At 38.1% G+C, this 14,870-nt stretch overlaps 1 protein-coding gene across 2 annotated transcripts in view; it reads left to right on the top strand.

Annotated features, from left to right (window-relative positions):
• CMC1 (C-X9-C motif containing 1) overlaps positions 1–14,870 on the top strand; it is a 98,654-nt gene that overhangs the window by 72,250 nt on the left and 11,534 nt on the right. For both annotated transcript variants that reach the window (XR_009350861.1, XM_059162425.1), the window contains exon 3: positions 13,855–13,945. Coding sequence is in view for 1 of the 2 variants with exons in the window: in XM_059162425.1 (XP_059018408.1) it covers positions 13,855–13,945 (91 nt within the window). In the remaining variant the exon portion in view is untranslated. The remainder of the gene's footprint in view (positions 1–13,854; positions 13,946–14,870) is intronic.

Raw genomic sequence — 14,870 nt, 5'->3', positions numbered from 1 at the left:
TGCCTCTGAACCAGGAAAAGGGAGCAAGAAGGATGTTATTTCCTGTAATATTTGAGGAGGAGGCAGCATTTCTATGTACTGTGCTTTTTTTTTTTTTTTCTATGCCATAAATCCTCCCTTAACCCACAGCACACATGTGACACGCACACACATAGGAACTGGCTACCATGGGGGAGATAAGGAGTTTTTGTCACAGTGTTTAAACAGAGAGATGGTTAACAAGGACCTTCCGAACTGAGTAAGAGTTTAGATTAAGTGACCTGTGAAGTCCTTCCCACTCTCACCATTTCAGTCCCAGAAGTCTGGAACAAGGCAGCTCGTCCTTCCCCTGGACCCTCTGGGAATTGTGGTAAATGGTCAGTGGTGGCTCATACTCATGCCCAGAAAGGACTGTAAAACCTCTTGAAAGAGAGAAAAAGTATAGCGGGTTAGTTTATTGCTTGCATTACTGACATTATTAAAAGCATGGATTCTACTTTTGTGTGATGGTGCTTCTCATGAGGGGTGGGGGAGGGCAGAGCACCCACCAGGAGATGGCAAGGAAGCCTGGAAGGCTCCATGTTCACAGCTGTGCTGTTCTGTTAGCTGCTTTGATCAGTGCCTGTTAATGGACAGCTCTTTCAACTTGGGAGGCAATGGGAACAGAGAGGGAACATGTAAGAAAAATGTACAGCATGAACCAGACTCATTCACTTACATTTCTCCTGCTTTATCACCTTCTACATCCTCCACCTCTGCTATTGTTAATGACAATGGATACTGTGATTTGGGGAGACTTCAAACATCTCTTAGTGGCAGTCTTTTTAAAAAAAAGATGGGGTGGGTGAGTGTTTTGCTCAGCAGCACTAGGCTATGCTAATGTGTACCTTTCAAGTGCTGGTAGCACTTAAAATCTGACACACAGAATTCAGTGTTTCATTATATACCGTTTGGAGAAGCCACTTTCCAGTGCATAAAATACTTAATTTAAGTATTTAAATATATTTTATAGGAATTCTAGAAAACAGGATGGGACCAAAGAGTGAGAGACCTGATGTTACTTATTTCAGATGATTGCTGCTAAGTAGCATAAAATTGAGCAACAAGTCTACAGCTTATTTTTTCCTGTGGTGATGATAGGGGTGTGCTGGGCTACCCCCGCTCACTCCCCACTTCTCAGTTGCGACTTTCTGTGAGCTAACTGGCCTGGGTTTAGTTTCCTCTGTGACCATGGAAATTGCAGCTAGATGTGGAGACTTTTGTGTGTGTTCTTATTGTGGAAGGAGCAAGTGGAATTCAGTAGTAGTTACAAGTATTTTTCCAGAATGAGGAAAGGCCGGTTGCTAGGCTAGTCTGTGCCAGGCTCTGTGGTCTTAGAAATGTGACATAACCTAAATGTGACATCTGGTAAATGAAGATAATAAAAGTGCTTATCTGACAGTGGTTTTACAAAATTCAAGTGAATAAACCTACTCAGTATAGTACCTGGTACATAATAAACACCCACCGTATTTTAGTTGCCATTATTATTTTGTTCTTATTGCTATTATTAACACCTTTAAATACCTTTAAAGGAATTACGAATTTCCATGGGAAAATAGGAAAACAGGCCAACAAAACAGCCACCTAAAATCAGACTCTTGATTTCGGCTCAGGTCATGATCTCAGAGGGTGCTGGGATCGAGCCCTATGTCGGGCTCTGCACTTTGTGTGGAGTCTGCTTGAGATTCTCTCTCTCCCACTTCTGGCTGACACAATCTTTCTAAAATTTATTTCTAAAAATAAATAAAATCTTTTTGTAAAGGAACCATTTTACTTGTTTTTTAAAACTTTATGCATATTTTATTTTTAATTATAATTTTTAAAATTTCAATTCCAATATAGATAACATACAGTATTATGTTAATTTCAAGTATACAATACAGTATTGCAGCAATTCTGTATATTACTCAGTGCTTGTCAAGGTAAGTGTACTCCTAATGCCTTTCCCTATTTCAACCATCCCCCTACCCACCTCCCCTCTGATAGTCATCTGTTTGTTCTCTATAGTTAAGAGTCTGCTTTTTGGTTTGTCTCATTTTACCTTTGTTCATTTGTTTTGTTTCTTAAATTCTGCATATGAGTGAAATCGTATGGAATTTTTCTTTTTCTAACTTACTTTGCTTAGCATAATAATCTGTGTTGTTGCAAATGGCCAGATTTCATTCTTTTTCAAGGCTGAATAATATTCCTGTGTGTGTATGTGTGTATGTGTGCACATACCTATGTACACCCGATATCTTCTTTTTCCATTCATCTCTCCATGGACATATGGGCTGTTCCATAATTTGGCTATTGTAAATAATGCTACTGTAAACATAGGGATGCATGTATGTCTTTGAATTAGTGTTTGTGTAGTTTTTGGGTAAACACCCAGTAGTGCAGTTAATGGATCATACTGGTTTTCTATGTTTTAATTTTCTGACGAAATTCGATACTATTTTCCACGGTAGTTGCAGCAGTTGGCATTCCCACCAGCACTAGGGTTCCTTTTTGTCCACATCCTCACCAACACTTGTTTCTTTTGTTTTTCATTTTAGCATCTGACAGGTGTCAGATGATATGTCATTATAGGTTTGATTTGCATTGTCCCAATGATGAGTGATGTTGAGCATCCTTTCATGTATCTGTTGGCCATCTGTATGTCTTTTTTGGAGAAATGTCTGTTCATGTCCTTTGTCCACTTTAATTGAATTCTTTGGGTTCTGTTGGTGCTAAGTTGCAGAAATTCTTTATATATTTTGGATACTAAACCCTTATTGGATATATCATTTGCATATATCCTCTCCCATTCAGTAAGTAGTTTTTTAGTTACGTTGATTATTTCCTTTCCTATGCAGAAGACTTTTATTTTGATGTAGTCTCAATAGTTTATTTTTGGCTTTATTTCCCTTGCCTCAGGGAGACATATCTAGAAAAACATAGCTAAAACCACTGTCAGAGAAATTAATGCCTGTGCTGTCTTCTAGGATTTTTATGGTTTTGGGTCTCACATTTAGGTCTTTAATCTATTTTGAGTTTATGTGTATGGTGTGAGAAGGTAGTTTGATTTCATTCTTTTGCATGTTGCTGTCCAGTTTTCCCAACACCATTTGTTAAAGAGACTCTCTTTTTCCCATTGTATACTCTTTTCTGCTTTGTCAAACATTAATTGACCATGTAAATGTAGGCTTATTTCTGGGCTTTCTGTTTTATTCCTTTGGTCTATATGTTTGTTTTTTGTGCCAGTACCATACTGTTTTGATTACTACAGCTTTGTAGTATAAATTGAAACTTTGGCATTGTGATACCTATGGTTTTTTCTTTTTCAAAATTTCTTTGGCTGTTCGAGGTCTTTTGTGGTTCCATACAAATTTTAGAATTTTTTGGCTCTAATTCTGTAAAAAATGCTGTTGGTTTTTTGATAGGGATTGCATTAAATCTGTAGCTGACATTAAGTGGTATGAACATTTTAACAATATTTGTTCATTCAGTTCATCCAGTCTGTAGTATGGAAGGTCTTTCCATTTGTTTCTGTCTTCAGTTTCTTTCATCTCAGTATTTTATAGTTTTCAGAGTACAAGTCTTTCACTGCCTTGCGTAAGGAAGGAAATTTTCTTATTTTTGGTACAGTTGTGAATGAGATTGTTTTCCTGATTTTTCTTTCTACGGCTTCATTATTAGTGTATAGAAATGCAACAGATTTCTGTATATTGATTTTGTGTCCTGTGACCTGTGTGAATTCAGATACCAGTTCCAGTAGGTTTTTGGTGGAGTATTTAGGATTTTTTACATACAGTATCCTGTCATCTGCAAAAAGTAAAAGTTTTACTTCTTCCTTACCAATTCTTCCATTCCTTTTTCTTGTCTGATTGCTGCGGGTAGGACTTCAATACTATGTTGAGTAAAAGTGGTGAGGAAAAAAGCTCTCAATTTTTCACTATTGAATAAGATAGTAGTGGTAGGTTTTTCATAGATGGCCTTTATAATATTAAGGTATGTTCTCTCTAACTCTACTTTGTTGAGGGTTTTTATTACGAATGGATATTGTACTTCATCAAGTGCTTTTTGCATCTGTTGAGGCAATCATACAGTTTTAATCCTTTCTCCTGTTGATATGATGTATCACATTCATTGACTTGAGAATATAGAACCACCCGTGCATCCTGTGAATAAATCCCACTTGATCGTGGTGAATGATTTTTAAAATGTATTGTTGGATTTGGTTTGCTAGTATTTTGTTAAGCATTTTTCTATCTATGTTCATAAGCAGTATTGCCCTGTAGTTCCCTTCTTTTTGTAATGTCTTTATCTGGTTTTGGTATCAGTGTAATTCTGGCCTCATAGAATTAATTTGGAAGGTTTCCCTCCTCTTGTATGTTTTTGAATAGTTTGAGAGGAATAGGTATTAACTCTTTAAATGTTTGGTAGAATTCGCCTGTCAAGCTAGACAGTCATGGATTTTTGTTTATTGGGATTTTGATTACTGTTTCAGTTTCACTGCTGGTAGTCAGTCTGTTGACATTTTCTATTTCTCCCTGGTTCAGGTTTGGTAGTTTACATGTTTCTAGGAATTTCTCTATTTCTTCTAGGTTGTCCAGTTTGTTGGCATATAATTTTTCATAATATTCTCATAAGTATTTGTATTCCTGTTTGTTATTTTTCTTCTTTCCATTTCTGATTTTGTTTGAGTCTTTTCTCTCTCTCTCTCTCTCTCTTTTTAATGAATCTGGGTAAAAGTTTATCAATTTTGTCAGTCTTTTCAAAGAACCAGTGACTGGGTTCATTGATCTGTTCTATTGTTTTTTAAGTTTCTATTTCATTTGTTTGTGCTTTAATCTTTATCATATCTTTCCTTCTACTGGTTTGGTTCCTTGAGTTTTAGGGTTAAGTTGTTTATTTGAGATTTTTCTTGCTTCTTGAGTAGGCCTGTATTGATATAAACTTCCCGCTTAGGACTGCTTTTGCTGCATCCTAAAGATTTTGAACAATTGTGTTGTCATTTTCATTTGTCTCCATGAATTTTTTTCATTTCTTCTTTGAGTTCTTGGTTGACCTGTTCATTGTTTAGTAACATGTTATTTAAGCTGCATGTATTTGTGCTCTTTCCAGACTTTTTTTTGGAAGTTTGTTTCTAGTTTTATAACATTGTGGTCAGAAAAGATGCATGATATGATTTCAGTCTTTTTGAATTTGTTGAGACTTGTTTTGTGGCCTAATATTTGATCTCTCCTGGAGCATGTTCCATGTGTACTTGAAAACAATATGTATTCTGATGTTTTAGGTTGGAATGTCCTGAGTATATCTGTTAGATCCATTTGGTCCAATGTATCATCCAAAGTCACTGTTTCCTTGATGATTTTCTGTTTGGTTGATCTGCCCATTGGTACAAGCTGGGTGTGAAAATCATTTGCTAATAAATTTACTGTTGATTACTTGCCTTATGTTTGTTATTAGCCTTTTTTAATGTATTTCTGTGCTGTGATGTTGGGTGCATGAATACTTACTTTACAGTTGTCATATCTTGTTGAATTGTCCCCTTTATGATTATATAGAGTCCTTTTTTTGTCTCGTGTCTCTTGTCTCCTCTTCAGTGTCTGTTTTGTCTGATAGAAGTATTGCTACCCTGGCTTCTTTTCCCATCTATTTGCATGATAAATGTTTCTCTGTCCCTTTGTGTTCAGCTGCAGGTTTCTTTAAGTCTGAAATGAGTCTTTTGCAGGCAGCATATTGATGGGTCCTGGGGTTTTTTGGTTGTTTTTTTTTTTTTTTTTTTTTTTTTTTTTTTTTTGGTTTTTTTAATCCATTCCATCACCCTCTGTTTTTGTATGGAGCCTTCAGCCCATTACATTCAAAATAATTATTGATAGGTAGATTACTTACTGCCATTTTTGTTTTATGGTTGCTTTTGTAGTTCTCTGTTCCTTTTTTCCCTTGCTCTTTTCTCTCATGATTATTTGGCTTTCTTTAGTGACATACTTGGCCTCCTTTATCTTTATTTTTTTGCTTATCTACTACTGGTTTTTAGATTTTTCATTTGTTTATAACCACTTCTGCATATATAGTCTATATTAAGTTGATGGTTGCTTAAGTTTGAATCCATTCTTTATGCCTTTCCCCTCCATGTTTAGGTGTATGTTTTTACACTTTACACCCTTTTATTTTGTCCCTTGAGTGATTTTGACATATAAACATACTTTTACTGCTTTTGTGCTGTCTGCTTTTCTTATTCCTGCTTATGGTCTTTCCTTTCCATGTAAAGAGTCCCTTTTAACATTTCTCATGGGTTAATGGTGATGAATTTCTTTAACTTTTGTCTGGGAAACTCTTTCTCTCTCCTTCTATTCTGAATGATATCCTTGCTGGATAGATAATTTTGGCTGCAGATTTTTTTTTCTTTTCAGCAGTTTGAATATATCATGTCACTTTTTTCTGGCCTGTAAAGTTCCTGCTGAAAAATCAGCTTGTAGCCTTATGAGGTTGCCCTTGTGTATAACTATTTTGTTTTCTCTTGGTGCTTTTAAAATTCTTTTTATCACTACTTCTTGCCATTTTAATTATTCTGTGTCTCGGTGTGGACTTCCTTGGGTTGATTTTGTTTGGAGCATTCTGTGCCTCCTTGATCTTGATTCCCCAGATTTGAGATGTTTTCAGCTATTATTTCTTCAAGTATTTATTTGCCTCCTTCTCTTTCTCTTACCCTTCTGGTAGCTCTATAAGGTGGATATTATTATGTTTGAGTTCCCTAAGTCTATTTTTATTCTGGGTTTTTTGTTTTTTTGTCTCTCGCCTACTCAGCTTGATTACATTGCATTGCTCTGTCTTCTGGGTCACTGATTTGTTCTTTTGCTTCTACTCCACTATTTATTCCATTTGGTGTATTTTTAATTTAATTTATTGAATTCTTCATCTATAAGTTTTCTTTTTTATGTTTTCTGTCTCTTTGTTAAGGGTCTCACTGTCCAATGAGTTTATCTTTATGATTTATTACTTTATTTTTTTAAGCTTTTATTTATTTGACAAGTAAAGAGAGAGAAAAAGAGTGCAGCAGGGGGAGTGACAGGCAGAGGGAGAGGGAGAAGTGGGTGTCCTGCTGAGCAGAGAGCCCATGTGAGACTTGATCCCAGGACCCTGGGATCATGACCTGAGCCAAAGGCAAACATTTAACTAACTGAGCCACCCAGGTGCCCTATGATTTGTTGCTTTATTATTTTTTTCAATCTTTTCAAAAGATATTTATTTATTTATTTATTTGACAGAGATACCGTGAGAGAGGGAACACAAGTTGGGGGGGAGTGGGAGAGGGAGAAGCAGACTTCTTGTGGAGCAGGGAACCTGTTGCAGGGCTTGATCCCAGGACCCTGGGATCATGACCCAAGCTGAAGGCGGACGCTTAACTACTGAGCCACCCAGGCACCCCAGATTTATTGCTTCAAGTTCTCTATCAGGCCTACTACTTTTCTCCATTTTGCTTAGGTATCTTGCTATGATTTTGTTCTGTTCTCTCATACAAGACATTTTCCTCTGTCCTCAGTTTGTCTAACTCCGTATCTGTTTTTGTGGTTTTTTTTTTTTAAGATTTTATTTATTTGATAGAGACAACGAGAGAGTGAACACAAGCAGGGGGAGTGGGAGAGTGAGAAGCAGCTTCCCTTTGAGTAGGGAGTCTGTTGTGGGGCTCGATGCCAGGACCCTGGGATCATGACCTGAGCCAAAGGCAGATGCCTAATGGCTGAGCCACCCAGATGCCCCTCCATATCCATTTTTGTGTGTCTGGAAAGTTAGCTACGTTTCCAGCTCTTAAAAGTAGTGACCTAATGAAGAAGAGGTCCTGGAGTACCCTGCAATCAGTGTCCTGTGTTGACCAGAACTTGACACTTCAGGGCTGTCTTCTGTGTGTGTTGCATTCATCCTGGTATCGTGGTTTGGCTTTTCTTCCTACCATCCAGCTCTTTCCAGTGGCTCTCTGCCTGTTGTGGGCAGTGTTTGCTTCCTGTGGTGTTGGTGGACCAGTCAGGGGCCACTTTAGGCTTGAGTTGCTTCAGTCTAGAGGTGGAGTAGCACCAAACTGCAGAACACTTTTCCCTGTGTTGTCCCCTGAGAAGCCTTTGTTGGTGGGTACAGCCTGCAGTCAGACTTCTGTCTGCCCCCATGCCACTGCCGGAGTTGCATTTGGGACTAGTGTGTGTGGTAATCTTCCCTTCTCTCCAGGACAGGAGTCACTTTAGAGTGGTGCTGTCCCTGTCACGGCTGCTTGTACACTACCAGGCTTGTGGTTATGCTTTGGAAGGGCTCTAGCAAAGAGTGTATTGGAGCAGGCAGCGCTGTAGAAGCTCACTGTCCTGGGTGGTGCAGTGTTAGCAGCATTTGCATGTGCGGGGATGGCAAACTCTTAGCAAGTTAGGTGGCAAGTGTTGGTGCCAGGCTGGTTCCCACAGGTAGCCGTGTGTGTATGCTAGGGCACAGGGGAGCAAAATGGTGCTTGCCAGCTCCTTTGTCCCTGGAGGAGTCCCCCAGTGATCCTTGTCCCTCCAGGACAAGCCCTGAGATGACTAAATTAACTTCTTTCTTTATGCCCCAGACATTTTTCATACACTGCCTCCATGCTGTATCTTCCAAGGCTGTTGGTTGTGCTGTCTCTAAGGATAGGGACTCAGTTTTCTCTTACCCTCCCAGCTCTCCCAGAACTTGAGCCAACTGATGCTTAGTGTTGCCAGTGTAAAGCTCTGCTGATTGTAAGAACTCATGAAATTTGACCCCTTTTGTGTTCAATGTCAAATGTTATGGGAATTTGTCTTTCCCATGTGGGCTCTCCAGTGTGAGAGTCATTTTCTCTTTCTTGTCTGCACACCTGACAGCCCTCCCCACTATGTTTCACCTATCTTACCCTCTTTGAGGTGGCCTCTTCTCTACTTTTCAAAGCTGGGTTTGTTACCAGTCTTGGGATCATTTTCTGGGTTATTTATATCGATGTGAATGTTACCTAGTTTTATTGTGGGACAAGGTGAGCTTAGAGTCCTCCTACTTTGCAGTCTTCCCCAGAAAATCTCCAAGAACTGTTTTAGAACCTACCCAATATTAATGTGCCATTGCCCTTTGGTTTTACATAAGTAGAAGTCATCTGTATCCCAAGTGTTACCTACTAAATGCTTTGTCAGAATCGCATCTTAATTCCCGTTTAAAATATGTTCTAACAAATGTAGATAACAAATCTGAGTATCCCTCTCAAGCTTTTTAATTTCTTTTTATATCAAATTTTTGCAAATATCTTCTCCCATTCAGTAGGTTGCCTTTTCATTCTGTTGATGGTTTCCTTTGCTGTGCAAAAGGTTTTTATTTTGATATAGTCCCAGTAACTTATTTTTGCTTTTGTTTCCCTTGCCTCAGGAGACTTATCTTTAAAAAAAAAAAAAAAAAAAAAAAAAAAGTGTTTCCAGGGCTGACATCAAAGAGATTACTGCTTAATGTTTTCTTCCAGGAGTTTTATGTAGTTTTATGGTTCAGGTCTCACATTTAGGTCTTTAATCAATTTTGAGTGAATTTTTGTTGTATTGTATAAGACAGTGTCCAGTTCCATTCTTTTGCATGTAGCTGTCTAGTTTTCCCAGCACCATTTGTTGAAGAGACTGTCTTCCCTATTGCATATTCTTAACGCTTTTGTTAAAGTTTAACTGCCCATATAAGTGTGGGTTTATTTCTTGTTTTTCTGTTCTGTTTAATTGATCTTTTTGTCTGTTTTTGTGCCAGTACCATACTGTTTTGATTATTACAGCTTTATCCTATATCTTGAAATCTGGGATTGTGATCTAGCTTTGTTCTTCTTTTTCAAGATTGCTTTGGCTGTTCAGGTTCTTTTGTGGTTCCAAATGTATTTTAGGAGTATTTGCTTTAGTTCTGTAAAAACTGCTGTTGGTATTTTGGTAGGAATTGTGTTGAATCTATAGGTCTCTTTGTGTAGGGTGGGCATTTTAACAATATTTGTTTTTCCAGTCCATGAACTTGGAATATCTTTCCATTTGTTTGTGTTGTCTTCACTTTCTTTCATCAGTGTTTTATAACTTTCAGGGTATAGGTCTTTTACCTCCTTGGTTAAGTTTATTCCACATAAGCTATTCCTTTTGATGCAATTTTAAGTGGAATTGTTTTAATTTCTCTTTCTGTTACATCATTATCAGTGGATAGAAACACAGCCAATTTCTGTGTATTTGTTTTGTATCTTGCAAGTTTACTGAATTCATTTATAACTTCTAATAGTTCTTAGGTAGAGTATTTAGGGTCTTCTGCATATGATACCATGCCATCTGCAAATAATAACAGTTTTATTTCTTCCTTACCAGTATAGATGCCTCTTACTTCTTTTTCTTGTCTAATAGCTACAGCTAGGACTTCCAGTACTGTGTTAAATAAAAGCAGTGAGAGTGGACATCCTAGTCTTGTCCCTGATTTTTAGGAAAAGCTCTCAGTTTTTTACCATTGAGTATGATATTAACTTTGGGTTTTTCATATATGACCTTTATTATGTTGAAGAATGTTCCCTTGGAACCTACTTTGCTCTTGCATTTTGTCAGATGCTTTTTCTGCGACTGTTGAGGTGATCAAATGGTTTTTAATCCCCTTGTCTTGTTAATGTAATGTATTACATTGATTGATTTGTGACTAATGAACCACTCTTGTATCCCTGGAATAAATCCCACTATTGTAATTTTTTAATGTATTGTTGAAATCAGTTTTCTTAGATTTTGTTGAGGATTTAGGCATCCGTGTTCATCGGAGACATTGGCCTATAGTCTTTTTTGTAGTGTCTTTACTGGCTTTATACCAGGGTGATACTGGTCTTGTACAATGACTTTAGAAGTTTTCTTTTCCTCTTCTATTTTATGGAATAGTTTGAAAAGAGCAGGTACCATGTTCTTGACATTTTAAAGAAAAAAGTTTTGAATGTTACCTCTAAATATGTTTTTTAAATTTGAAATAACTTTTTAAGCTCTCTGTTCTTACTGTTTATTGATATTCATTTGTATTTCCTTTAAGATCTACTTAAGTGCATGAAATTTTTTTTTCATAATCTTCAATGGTAATGCATTTAAATTATATGTAGGCATATAAGCTTTAAAATAACATTGAAAGACAAAGAATTTCTATGAATATCGTAGAATACCATTTTAGAAATTAGTTGGCTGTATTAGCGACATCATTATTATATGAATGTTTGTTAATGTGGTATGAAAGCAAGATCCTCATTAAAATCTTGTAGCTAAACAAGTGACAAAAACCTTACGAACAGCTTGAGGCTTTAGGCCAGTCGTGGTTATTCCAAGAGATTTGGACAAGTATGAAAATATACAGACTGTGCCTTTATTGTGGTCAGAATACAGGGATGCTATCTTGCATCAGTTCCCTACTGAGAATATTTTTATTCATAATAGGGAAAATGTATCTGGAAGTAAGATAATGTGTAACCATTCTGTTGTGAATCTGTCAAATGTAAAAGTATTGGGTTTATTAAATTTGGAAAGTGGACTTGATAATAGCCATCGTGTTGGTGTTTTTCAGGAAAGGAGGGTTTTGATCACCTAGCATATTTTCATTAGGCAAATTTGTGATGCTAATGATCTTTCTTCTAGGCACTATTTGAGCATGGACTGGTCTGCTATAGGTCTAGTAAGATGTGATGCAGAGCAATCAGCCCATGGCTCATCACCACTGTGGAATACAGCAGTTCCCTTACAGAAGCCCTTAGCCAGATTCAGTCACTTCCAGGTTAACTTTATATATACATACTCCCTTTGAGGATTTCCTAGGTCTTTTTAAGATTTTGTTTATTTATTTATTTGAGAGAGAGAGAGAGCATGAACACAAGTGGGGGGAGGGGCAGAGGAACAGAAGATGTAGACTCCCTCACTGAGCAGGAAGCCCAATATGGGGCTCCATCCTGGGACCTCAAGACCATGACCTTATCTGAAGGCAGACGCTCAACCGACTGAGCCATCCAGGCATCCCACAAACCAGGTCCCTTGGTCTTAGAATCTTACTTAGCATCATAACCATTGCTTGTCGAAAAGCAGATTTTAATATCCTTTAACTAGAGAAATTCACATGTAGGAATACTAGTGACATTCCAGAGTGAAAGTTAATGGACTTCTATAGCCATGTAGCCACCCCTCAGGATCTCCCCGATAATGAGCTGATTATATAAGTCTGTTATGCCTTTTTGAGTTGGAGGGAGTCCTTAGAGGGCACAAAGGAAATTCCTTGGTCTGATTTGGCTCAGGAGCTCAACTCGTGCACAGAATGGAACAGAATATTTGTAGTTGAAGTAGAAAAGGATAGCTGAGTGAGTTCAGGGGTCGGAGAGCAGTGGTGGGACTGCCAGGACTGGAGAACAAGCAGCTGAAGGAAGAGAATCCTACGTGTCTTTGACGTGGAGTGTTACTGCATGTCCCCCGCTTTCATGTGATCACACACATTAAACTGTTTGAATTAAAGTCATTGCCTGCATCTCTCGGCCTTGTTCCTGTTTTGCTGCTTCTCCGTCAGAGTATGCTGTGACATTTCAGGGAGACACAGATGTCTGTGCTGTGGGGCTCTTGTCTCAGCACAGCCCCTCTCCTGAGGTTTTTTTTTAATGCATTTAATAGATTCCAGTCATTTCCAGTTTGCTTAGGTTTAAAACTTTTGGTTAACATATTCTGTGTCATCAGGGAGACCCCTGAATTACCTGCTTGCTTTAAGATAATTATAAATTATATCCTCTAGTAACTAGAAGGGTAATAGTTCAAGAAAAGAGGGAAATCTTGATAATTTTGCATTAAAGGAATTATAAAAGATACTCAGAAGACACTGTGTTTTACCTATAGCTTCTATGCGAGGGTGATACTGAATTGAAGTCTGACATGGAAATGGTTCGTTACTTAGAGCAGACTGGAGATGGCAGAGCTGAAACTAGAGTAGCCAGTGGACAAGAGGAAGGGCCAGAATAGTCGGGAGCTGCAGCAAAGCACACTGTCCTGTGGGAAGAATAACAGAGGACCAAGTCTGACTTTCCAAAGCAGACTGGATTAGGGCGCCAGGCTTCTCTGAGTTGGGAGTGTTGAGAAGGCAGGATACCAAGGGATTAGTACAATTTAAAAGACAAACTACTAGAATGGAAATTTGACAGAAAGCTGTTTCCAGGGACATCTAAGAGTTGACCTGGGAATGGAGTGGGAACCCTATTATCAGAGAGGAAGGCCCTTTGGCAGGGTTGGCTTAAAGTGGGTGCCTTGATGCCTGACCTGCAGGTGACCTGCAGAGACTAGAGGCCAGAGGCCCATATCTGCAAACAACTCCCCTTTCACCCTTGCACTTATTTCTTGTAAAAGAGACCCCTCTTCTGTGTTAGGAATCGTCCTTATTCTCCACATCCCTTCTGTGTCTAGGAGGCCTCCTCAGAGGTCCTCTCCCCCACCCCCCCCAACCCCCGCCCTTTCAGAGTCATCCCTTATTTCTGCAAAGTTAATGGCGCTTATCCTGTTCTGCCTTTTATTTGTGTGCATGTCTTCTCTGGAGTGTGTACTATGTGCCAAGCATAATCTAAGTAATAGATGTTAAGTGGTGAGTATTTTAGAGCTGTTAAAAATTAGTAGGAGTGTCTACTAAGCCGGTTGAGTGTCCATCTGATTCTTGGTTTCAGTTCAGGTCATGATCTCAGTTCAGGGTCATGGGATTGAGCCCTGTGTTGGGCTCTGTACTCAGTACGGAATCTACTTGGGACTCTCCCCCCGCCCACGCTCTTTCTCTCTTTCTCTTTCTCTAAGGAATCTTTAAAAATTTTGATGTAACTGCAAGTCATTTTTTTTTCTTTCCAAACTTTTTCAGATTTTACCAAATGTTGCAAAGACTCTGGAATCCTTATGGTAGTAAAATGCCGGAAAGAAAATTCTGCATTGAAAGAATGCCTAACTGCTCAGTAAGTAGTCACCACATTGTTGGTGCTTCTCTATGTTTTTAATACATGTAGCAGGTAAGACTGTTATTTAACTCATTACATGTAATAGATTTTGTACTTCACCCCATCAGATCTTTGATATTGTTAGCTCAATCTGAGACTTCAGTTTGTTAAATATTAAGCAATTTATTTATTTATGAAAGGTATTATCAAGTTACATGGGTCAACATTATATCTGATTAAAAATATGAGGTCAAGCAAACAAAAATGCAGGATTTTTCATATGACAGCAAATTCCTTTTCATGAAGAGGTTGAACTGTAGAATATATTATAGAGGGGCTTATATTTGTCTCTTCTAATGAAAAGGTACTGAATTAGATGATTTGCCAGCCTTGTGATTTGGGGATTAATATAATTTTTAACTCCTGGGAAAGTTGTAATAAATCAAATGAAGGATAAAATGAAGGATACAAAGGTAAATTTAGATTTTTGAAGTTAATCAATTTTAAAATAATTCTTTTTTTTTTTTTTTTAAGATTTTATTTATTTATTTGACAGACAGAGATCACAAGTAGGCAGAGAGGCAGGCAGAGAGAGAGGAGGAAGCAGGCTCCCTGCTGAGCAGAGAGCCCGATGCGGGGCTCTATCTGAGGACCCTGGGATCATGACCTGAGCCAAAGGCAGAGACTTTAACCCACTGAGCCACCCAGATGCCCCTAAAATAATTCTTAAATATCATGTTCACTGACATGTAGTTGAATATTAAGGTAAAAATTTGCAAAATTCTTGGAATGCAAGTGCTTTCTTTTTTTCAAAGACTTTATTTTTTTTTTGAGAGAGAGCAGTACCAGGGTAACGGGCAGAGAGAGAGGGAAAGAATGTCAAGCTGACTCCATGCTGAGCTCAGAGCCCGATGTGGGCTTGATCTCACAACCCTGAGATCAT

This window comes from Mustela lutreola, chromosome 2 (assembly GCF_030435805.1).
Source record: "Mustela lutreola isolate mMusLut2 chromosome 2, mMusLut2.pri, whole genome shotgun sequence".
NCBI classification, from domain to species: domain Eukaryota; kingdom Metazoa; phylum Chordata; class Mammalia; order Carnivora; family Mustelidae; genus Mustela; species Mustela lutreola.
The sequence above is the reverse complement of the archived record's forward strand: the minus strand, read 5'-3'. Positions and strand labels throughout refer to the sequence as shown.